Source organism: Micropterus salmoides, unplaced genomic scaffold, assembly GCF_014851395.1.
Source record: "Micropterus salmoides isolate LMB-PRFRI ecotype aquatic unplaced genomic scaffold, ASM1485139v1 Ms_hic_scaffold_1111, whole genome shotgun sequence".
Taxonomy (NCBI): domain Eukaryota; kingdom Metazoa; phylum Chordata; class Actinopteri; order Centrarchiformes; family Centrarchidae; genus Micropterus; species Micropterus salmoides.
In genome coordinates, this window is record NW_024040166.1 from 1,360 (window position 1) to 11,707 (window position 10,348).

Genomic DNA, 10,348 nt, shown 5'->3' on the forward strand with positions numbered 1-10,348 from the left:
TCCCTGACTGAAAGGTTATTACATCTGATTATTAAGAAGGTGGCTGTGTGTGACTGAACTTGACGTAGACAAGGATCAGTGAACAGAAATAAAACTGAAACAATGAAATGTCATAACATTTTTGCAAATTTTATAAACCCACCGGGGTCTAAGAATAGATGAGATTTTGGTTGAGGGGCTGATCTTTTGATTTTACATTTAACTATGGACCTCAGTGGTTTCCCCATGGCATGATGAGACTTAAATGACCATCTGTGCATACATACTTACATACAAGTCAGAGAAGTATGGCTAGACAAAGGGCTAATCAGAATCAGAATAAGAATCAGTTTTATTGCCAGGTAGTGTACACATAAGAGGAATTTGACTCAGGATTGTACATTGCTCACGGTGTGCTTACTTATACAATAATAATAATAATATAAAATCCGACACAAACTACAGAGTAGACAACACTAATATAACAATATGAACAAACAATATAGACATATTGACAAGAGTGCAAAGGATGCAAGAGTAAACTATTCTCATTATGTACATGTTGGAGGTGGATATGATATACAGGTACACATATATGCAGTGTGATGGAGCATAGTGCAAAGGATGCTGGAAAAAATAAATAACGTATACCTTATGACCTGAGCTAAGTGTATTGGTATACAGTATAGCTCCCTTTGAGGACACAGAGGTCATGACCTGTATTGTTTTGGTAATGTGAGCGATTTTTAAGGCTGATTCTTTTCCACACAACTTTGACTGTTTTTGGATGCTAAATAACAGATGAATACCTAATCATAAACCATTTCATCCAAACAAATTAGATGGGTTTATTATACTGTTCCTGGCAGTGTTGGTGAAGCTTTTGAAATAGACTTTATACGAGGTTATTGGTAGGTAATTGATAACGTAAAAAGTGTAAATTGAATGATTAAATGAATGTGAGGAACTGAAAGAAAGTTGCACAGCTCTTTGGTGCCTGGTCAAAAATGTCTTACAAGTGTTTCAGGTTAACTACTGGAGCGTGTTTAAGCAGTGGAAAATATATCTTTAACCGTGGTGGCTCAATTGAAAAAACCTCTACACAGATCATCAGTATAGAGAAAAACTAAATGAGTGAGCCAACCGGCTGCCAAAAAGAAAGACACCCGACACCCCAGATGTTCGTAAATATGCCTGCTTCAATATTTTGCCGTATATTTCACTACGCATATAGAAAACACGCTGATTATTGAGCGGTACTCTTTATCTTTTCTCTATTATAGTCGTTTTAAAATTAGATTAAATATGTTTTTTTCCCCCCGTATGACACCTTAATATCACACACATTGTATATAGGCATAGTGTTAGGCAGCTTGACACTCAAGGTCCTGGCGGTTGTAGGCGCTGTTCCAAGCAAGCTGCAAAAACACAAATCGATTGTTTATTTTGTGTTTGTTTACATTTTCCAATCGCACAAATGGCTTCGACTTTGCTATCGCCTATGGTGGATTATTACAACGACGAAGAAGAACTTGATAGCGTGGATGAGGACGATGATCGGAGTTTCAGAGGAAGAGATTCAGAAGAAGGTAAGTTAGCGTAGAGCTCCGGCTTGGTCTACTTGTTGGAAAAAACGGACGGAAATGCGCCATTATTGCATAAATGTAGAACATTTTTTGAATGCAGCATTTAAAGTGATCTACAGATTAAGCTCGAGTGGGAACCTCATTATTATTAAACGTCTTCTAAGTGAAATTTGAACTGCTTGTTCTCAACGCTGAAAATCTATCTAGCCCAATGCGAGCTTCAGCCACACGTACTTAGCTTGTTAGCTACATAAGAAGTTAGCTTAGCTTGCTACCCGACTGCCGCCAGCCAAGTTTCTACCCAGTCAAGAAGCATTTCAGAAGCAGGTGATGTAAACTAGCTCAACGCTGGCTGAACGCCTCCAGTGCTGACAGAATACTGAGTTCATGTTTCAGCTCGTATTTGTTTCCACGCTAACTAGAGGTTCAATGCTAACGTTGCGCGCAAAGCATCAATCGGCTTTAAACATTATTGGCCAGACTGGCTCTACGTTATTGTGCAGTACATCGTTGCTAGCGAAACGCGACTGTAAATTAAGCTAACTGTAGACATGGTTCAGCCCACCTGGACTAAAACAGTTCTAACAAATTATATTCCCACATAGCGTCAATTAGCCAACAACTGCGTAACGTTAGCTCCGAGCAGTGACAGGTCGGCAGGCAGGCGAAACTCTGCGTACTGTGTCCACTGCACTGCCCCTTTCACACTGTTCAGTGAGACAGGACGGATTGCAGTGAAAGAGAAGGAAAGACAAGAGGAAAGCAAGGCGATGACAGCACTACAAGGTTAGCTAGTTTCCTGACTCCCGAGCGAAGAGCTGGACTTATGTTGTTTTTTTTCTCTCCTCCGCATATGTTGACGGGTCTCATACGCTTAACTACGTGAGCTAGAATCGGGTTACTCTTTAAGCAGTGGACTAGCTAACTTCAGCTAGCGCGTTCATGCTAACCGAAAATGAAAGCTGCTGTGTCAGCTTAATACGACGGGCCCTTACCCTTCTTATGTGTCAGGTTTTGAAGGTAGCACCGAGGGACTTGTGTCAGCTGCTGTTTTTAAACTGGGCTCCCAAGTTTGCCACATCGCACTAGCCTAAACATGTTAGCTTAGACTTGAGAGAGTTGCCGCTGGAGGACTGACAGCAAGTTAGCCGGAGACCGTTTCTGATTAAACCTACCATGCGGCAAATGCTGCATCAAAGTAACAGCTATATTTATATCGGTCGTTATATTGATGTAACTGGAGTCCATTTACAAGCCATATCTTTGTCTAGCGAAACTTATTTCTGTTGTCGACCCGAGAATATATTGTGTATGATCTTTCATGGCAAACTTGTATTTTCCCTGGTTCCCTAATCAAACAAATCGGAGGACATTCCCAAGCAGGGTGTTCACCATTACCTTGCCAGTGCCACGCACGTCCTTTGATCTGCACAGATATGTTTCCTCAACTTAACTGCATCAAGTCTGTGTTGGAAAAGCAATTAAAAAACAAACAACAACACACAGTTATCGTTGTACAGCATGCTGAAATGATCACTTATAGAGTATTTTTTAAAACAGATTCAGTTTCATATTTTAGGTGAGAAAGAGTTTTTAGTTGATGCTTCTCCTTTTCCAGACACGGAAGATGCCAGTGAAACAGACCTGGCCAAGCATGACGAGGATGACTATGTTGAAATCAAAGAGCAGTAAGTGTTTTGCCAACAGTGGATCAGCTGTTGTGACCTTCAGTGAAAATCATTTGAAGGTGAAAGCTTTGAATGTTTGCCCCAGTGCTGCACAAGGTGAAAGGAAATGTGATATTGTCTCTGGCTTATTTCATTGCAGAATGTACCAAGACAAACTGGCCTCCCTGAAAAGACAGTTGCAGCAATTACAAGAAGGTAATCACCTTTTTTCTTTTGACAGAAACGTATGGTGTCGTGGGGAGACAGGGCACAGCCAGATCCTAACTGGTTACTCATGGTTGTGGTTACGGATTACATCATCAGCCCAGCAGTTTGAAAGTGCAGCCTCTGTCTCTGTCTTAAAAGAGAAGCCTGCTGAGAAACAGACGATAACTAATGACAAACAGTCCTCCACAAACAGCTTTTTGGCAGTTTCAACGTACAGTGTCCCACGACCTCTCTATTGCTCAAACTGATGTGGAGGGAAATGTTGTGGGCTCTTCCAAATGTAGGTGCAGTTTCAGTGTAGACTAGATTGAGGATGCCAAATTTTACCAGTGAAACAGATATTTTCTCAGTATTTGAGTTTTAATAACTTAAGAATTGACTTGCTCTCACACAAACATAAGTAATTTCTAAATCAAACATTTTGATTCCAGAGATCTTCACTTCAATGACACTTTCTCCTTGCAGGTACACTGCAGGAGTATCAGAAGAGGATGAAGAAGCTGGACCAGCAGTACAAAGAGAGACTCCGAAATGCAGGCAAGTATTTAGAGGCAGAACACACTGTGCTTTGCTTCTGATGAGTGCACACCAATCATGAGATCCAGACTATTACACTTTGAGTGGTTTCTGCTTTAAGTGTGGTTTGTTTGGCCTGGGGAGAACTATGGCAATTAACGGTGCTTCAAAACAACTGCTTGGAGGTAAAAACCAACCATCCTCTCTAAGAGGGAAAGCAAACACTTTCAACCACAAATTTCATGGTAATCTCTAGGTGTAACCCGCTGCTCCAGAGAACGTACTACACAGTCCTGACTCGAAACAGCGACCTCGGGTACGGGAGGCAGACACGCTGATGAGGAGGCTAAAACCCATGGGAGGCTAAGACCCATGTTTGGGGCTAAAACCTCTGGCGTCTGTTGTGTCTTAGGTGTCAGGAAAATAGGTTGACTCACTGCACAGCCGCTTCCGTCACATAGGCACCATTTGATTACGATTCAGAGGGCTGCAAGCGATGATGAAGTCACTGTGTGACTACTTGGTACTGTTAAAGCAAAATGTTCGTAATGATCCATGATGAATTTACTTCCAATATATTTTATCAATAAAACAAATGGAAGCAATGTGGCAAGTCACTTGGAAAGCTCCTCCGGGTGGAAACGTGTAATATGGTTTACTCATGTTTGTCGTGGTTCCAGAATATTTTAGTGTGGGTTGACACATTCTTGAACACACCGTGGCTCTTGTCCAGGTCCTTTTTCCCTTCAACGTCATAGAAGTAAAAGTGCTTCCATACGGTACCTTTTAATGCAGAGGGTGCCGGTCTGATTTTTCGCTCAGCCATCTTGTGTCGCTGTTATGTGCACGCCACAGACTCTCTGAGCACGGCACTTCTGAGTTCCACCTTTTGCGTTCCATCAACATTTCATTATCAGTTAACATTTACATTTGTGAATCTGTTCAGAATCGTCTACATCGTGATGCATCTAAGAATCGATCCCCACCCCCAAATAAATAAATATTACTGTTACTATCTTGTTTTTGTTTTAGTATGAACACCAGAGACAATACATTATGGCAAAGAGTGTGAGTAAAGCTGTGCAGGCAGGCATTGTGAATTCACCCCAAGTTTTTGTCCTGACTAATTTTAGAATTGGGCCAAATTTCTGCCAGATCAGTTGTTGTTTGAGAGGGTTTGTTATCATTTGATCAACAATGATTAAATGAATTTCTGACATGTCAGAAAATTGGGGCAGCGGCTGTGTTTACATTCATCATGAGCACCAGTGACATGACTGAGCCGTCTTCCTTTCTCTCCGCTCTCCAACCCGTCCATCTTCCACCATTTGACAGTTTTAATTATATCGGTTACTTTATTGTCGTTGACTCAGTGGCTTTTGTGTGTGTGTGATCAGTTGTTTCATTTTCTCGCTGTGTGTGCCAGAATGTTACTTACTGTGTTTGTTCGGCCCAGAATGCAAAATTCAAAAACAAACACAGGCTCTTGTAATTGACCCTCAATGGCCCCAGTGGCGGACAGTAGTAGCATTCATGAATGATGAATTGACTATTCAACATAAAAATGTCAAAAGGGGCAAAACACAGTAAAAGATGCATTCTTCCCCATGTCTTTTAAGTTGGTAGCTATTTGCTAAATCTTACAGGGTATTTATGCTGTAAGGCCCTGTACTGCAACGTCTTCTTGAGCTCTCTTTATAGTCTTCAGGGTAACCAAATTTGACTTCAGTTGTCAAAGTCAAGTTTGTTCTACATGACCAGTTGTGTTTTCTTTCCCTTTACAGATCTGTTTCTCTCTCTGGAGGTGAGTGTAAAAGCTTGCTGACCAGCCGATGTGGTTTATACCAAATTGACCTTTTTAACTTTTTCTGGTTTTGCAAGGAAAACATCCCTTCTTTCTTTTTCCATTGTTTCTGTCTGTCAACATTCTGCAGACAGAGCAGGTGGAGAGGAACTACATCAAGGAGAAGAAGGCAGCGGTGAAGGAGTTTGATGATAAAAAGGTTGAACTGAAGGAAAACCTAATTGCAGAGCTGGAGGAGAAGAAGAAGATGATCGAGAACGAAAAATTAACAATGGAGCTGACAGGCGGTAAGGGAGCCAGAACAGGATTATTAATGAGGGACTTGCTCAGCGGAAGAGAGAGAGAAATGGGGTAAAAAAGAAGGATGTGGTTGGAAGTTTTTCTCTCTACACACTTTAATATTAAGTTGTCTGATTTAAAGTAGGACTTTCAGAAACGGTAATTTAAAATGTTGGTGTCTGTTCTTTTGAATTGTCTGTGTGGGATATTTGTTTTTCATAAATCACAACTGCTGTGCTTTTTGTGAAAAATGTTATTGTTACATCAAAATTTGTCATTATTTCTTTCGTGCATAGACTCAATGGAGGTAAAACCTATCATGACTCGAAAGCTGAGGAGACGGCCCAACGACCCAGTCCCAATACCCGACAAACGGAGAAAACCTGCACCAGATATCCTTTGCGTGAATGTGCGGTCTCTGATTTGCTACAGTTAGCTGTCACCTCAGATGAATATGTGAGGTGTACATTATTCAGTATTTTTTTTACTGGCAGTATTTGCACTTTCTCAAGATAGATTTTCAGTTTAAGGGAGGAAAGAGGTAAAGGTCAAGTTCCTCAGCTAAGTTGTGTTTCAAACTGCCTTCCTTAACACTTCAAACCTCAGCTAAATTATTTGTTAACGGATGAACAGATAATGGAAGATCTAAGAACACTTAATAAGGTAAGTGTTTCTGAATTTTGTTTATTATGCATGTCCCTGCTGAATCTGATTTTGTTCTAAAGGTTTCTTTTAAACATTTCCCACCTTGTCTTTTACAGCTTAAGTCACCAAAACGGCCAGGTATGTCAGTGCTCACCTTTTTTTAAAGTTCATTTTCACTTGTCATGCACAGTGAGTTCTCTAGTTTAAGAAATAGTTGGTAATTTAGGGAAATATGCCCATTTGCTTTTTTGCGGAGTTAGATGAGATAATCATGTCTCATGTCTGTATGCTAAATATGAAACTACAGCCAGCAGCTGGTTAGCTTAGCATAGCACAGGGAGAACAGCTATCCTGGCTTGGTCCAAAGGCAAAGGAATCTGGACTTGAGTAAATAAGCATATTTCCCAAACTGTCCCAAAACTATTCCTTAAAACATGAAACTATTTGTGTATAGGTTTTGCATGGTGATACTAATCAGGTGTTTTGTGTCTTCAGTGTCTCCCTCGACTCCAGAGCACGTTCCCTCGGCTCCCATGGAGAACCCTTCGCAGCGTTACGAGGCGCGCATCGAGGAGGGGAAACTTTACTATGACAAAAGATGGTGAATTCAAAACTTCATCCTTAAAACGTGCATCTCAGTGTTTCCCCAGACATTGTGCCATTTCCTACATAGCTTGACTACAGCTTGTGACACCACTAGATGGCCACATTGCCCTGGTTTGGATGGCTTTGGTGTTTGGTTGTGTCTTCAAAAAGACATTTTATAACTACTTTGATAGCCTGTTTTTGTCTGAGCTACAGAAAGATATATTTCTTAGGAGCCACTGAATAAGTGCTTGTGCTTGAAGCCTCTATAGAAACGCACATTCAGAGAAGGTGGCTGCGTTCTGCTGTGATGCACAGATAGAGAGTATGAAAATCCACAGCCAGACACGGCTTTGATGCCCTTCTGTTAGTCTGCATCAGACATGTGTCAGAACATACGGTAATTTGAAGAGGGGTAAAAATAAGAGATGTCTGTGTTATTAGCAAGGAGGAGCGAGCTATGAGGTATACGCACTTTTCTTTCAAGGCAAAGTGTCATTTATTCACTGGTAAAGAAGACACCACCACTGGAAAGCCTTCTCAAAGGCTTATTATTCTTCAGTGGCCCCTTAATGATCAAATACTTTTATTTTTCAGTCTTTTCCCTGGGTTGGTTCTGTCCTCTTGACAGTTTGCAGCCATTAAAAAAACAAAAAAAAAACAGGCTTTTTGTTTTGACTTTCCAGTCCCAATTATCTATTTAGTGCCATCTCAGGTGGAATGTCGTTTATTCACCTGTTTATGTATTATGAACGCCTCTCCTGTCTGCACCTATGCCTATCCATCATTCCTCACTTTGAATGGCGAATTTATGCGGTGTATGTGTTTATGCTGACAGGTACCACAAGAGCCAGGCCATCTACCTGGAGTCAAAGGACAACACAAAGATTAGCTGTGTCATCAGCTCAGTGGGGACCAATGAGGTGAGCTTTACTCACTCAGCTCCTGTCGCATATAGGCTGGTGATCTAATATGTTTTCCTTACTTTCGACAAATCCTATGACAAGACCAATGAATTGGTTCTTCTGACAAGTGTTGAAGAATTGTAGCCAAAGCTTGATGTATTTTCTTATTCTGTGCCACAGAGCTCCATTGTTCCAAAAAACATTAAAAACACATCAGTGACCCACACTGTTGCACTGGGTGACGTGTTCCTTCATTACCGTGAACAAACGCACTGTGGTTTATTTTGACTCAAGCTCACATACACCCATCCTGCTGCTGTAAATACTCACCAGAGCGCCAAATGTGTGTTAATCCACAGCTGAAAATAGTCTCCAACGAATGCACTATTTACTCCTGTTTGGGTAACTGTTGGTAAAAAATAAAAATACAGTGCCCAGCTGTCCAGTTTTAAAAAAGGAAATTAAACATTTTGTGACCCATTTTAAAAACAATTATGTATGAAATAGAAACAAATTGGCTTTGGTCTGCAGTCACAGACAGGTTGGGAAGTGAGCCGTTGTCAGTAATGGTCTTTCGATTGGAATTTGTTAACAATTAGTAAATAACTGACTAAGACCAGTGTGATAACAAGTGTTGATTGTGTAGTGGAGGGCGAGACAATATTACTTGCTTGACTGTTACCAGCCACAGATTTGTTTAACAGATTTTACTAGTGTTCGACTAGTAACAAGTGCTAATTTCCCACTCTAACCAACACAAGACTATCGCTAAGAATGATCACTGGGAAAGGAAAGTTCATTCATTCCTGTGAGCATTCTGGTAAAAATGTGAGAATGCAGTTTGGCTGTCTTCTCACAGTCTGGCTTTTAGTAGATAATTGTGGGTCATATTGGCATATCTTGCCAGCGACAGCTACTTTGGAATGCGTTATTTTTTAATGACTATACTGAGGGATTGTCTTTGTTGTCCAGATTTGGGTGAGGAAGACGAGCGACAGTACAAAGATGAGGATTTACCTGGGACAGCTGCAGAGGGGAGCGTTTGTCATACGCCGACGGTCGGCTGCGTGAAACACCTCTGCACCCAGCCCCCATCTGGTCATTTATCCATCCATCCATCCACTCGCTTGTTCATCCACTGTTTCCCTATGTGGTGCATCTCAGTTGAGTTTGACATGTGCCCTTTTACTCATCATATGAACTACCCCCCACTACTCAAGCAAACACACATTCAGTCTTCCCAGGCCTAGACTGTCTAATCAGATTTGACCTGTTTTTCTGACATTAGCCAAATGCTAGTACAGAAAAAGTGGTCATATACACAGCTGACAGTTTTGCAACATTATTTGTCACTGTGTGGCATGTGTGTGAAGGCGGTTGTGGTCATAAAGAAGCTTACTTTGATTTTTGTCTCGTGCTGTCAACAGAAATTTTTTCTACACCGTGTAGTCTTTATTTACATTTACCACTTAAGTTATTTTCTTACACAGCTTCATGTTGACCCACAGAAACGTCTTCAAGCCTTTCAAACTGTCTCACTGGCGATGAGTAACAAAGCAAGCACTGAAAAACAGCAGAGGAACTACTTCAGGTTTGGATGACATGAATCTCTTGACTGAAGAAGTTACAGAAGTTTCCTTAAACCAGGAGTTGTGCCATTTTCAAACCAATATGCCCTTTGCACTGTCTTCAAGAATTGGAGGCTGCTTGTTATGCTGATTTTTGTCCTAATATGTTTAAAAAGTCCTTTTTTCTCTTTTGGGGGAAAAAAATGTATTTTGAGGTAGTTGTTTTATGTGATCCATATGTGAACAATCTGGATTAGTTCAACTGTATTTGCATGTGGAGCATTAAGTTGACTGTTGATTTGTACTGTGTTCCATTTTATTAAAATGTTTTCTGCATTTTAATAATTTGATGAAACAATGAATTGCTTTGATATTTCTGAAATACATAAACAAGTTTGCAGTCATGGTAATCAACAATGTTACTTAAAAGACTTTTGTCTGGACTTGAGCTTCTGTTGTGTACTAGAGGGTGACACAGGAGTGAGTTTTCAGCCTCTGTCCCATCCCACTCCCACAAAAATACTGTTGTCCCTTCCAAATCCCATAACTGAATTTAAAAAACCCAAAAAATCAATCCCAAACCTGA

The 10,348-nt window shown here is 40.7% G+C and overlaps 1 protein-coding gene across 3 annotated transcripts; it reads left to right on the forward strand.

The window, feature by feature from the left end:
* Window positions 1-1,372: 1,372 nt before the first annotated feature.
* LOC119898415 (sin3 histone deacetylase corepressor complex component SDS3) lies at window positions 1,373-10,107 on the forward strand. Of its 3 annotated transcripts, none has more exons than XM_038712591.1 (12): window positions 1,373-1,568; window positions 3,184-3,253; window positions 3,393-3,448; window positions 3,926-3,997; window positions 5,761-5,780; window positions 5,911-6,067; window positions 6,356-6,451; window positions 6,661-6,722; window positions 6,821-6,842; window positions 7,200-7,305; window positions 8,128-8,212; window positions 9,167-10,107. In XM_038712591.1, the coding sequence occupies exons 1-12, from the start codon at window positions 1,457-1,459 to the stop codon at window positions 9,263-9,265; spliced, it is 957 nt and encodes a 318-aa protein (XP_038568519.1). In that variant the 5' UTR covers window positions 1,373-1,456; the 3' UTR covers window positions 9,266-10,107. The 3 variants fall into 3 exon arrangements, with proteins under 3 accessions (XP_038568519.1, XP_038568520.1, XP_038568521.1); XM_038712592.1 differs by lacking the exon at window positions 1,373-1,568 and adding an exon at window positions 2,040-2,351; XM_038712593.1 differs by lacking the exons at window positions 1,373-1,568; window positions 3,184-3,253; window positions 3,393-3,448 and adding an exon at window positions 3,504-3,740.
* Window positions 10,108-10,348: the final 241 nt, after the last annotated feature.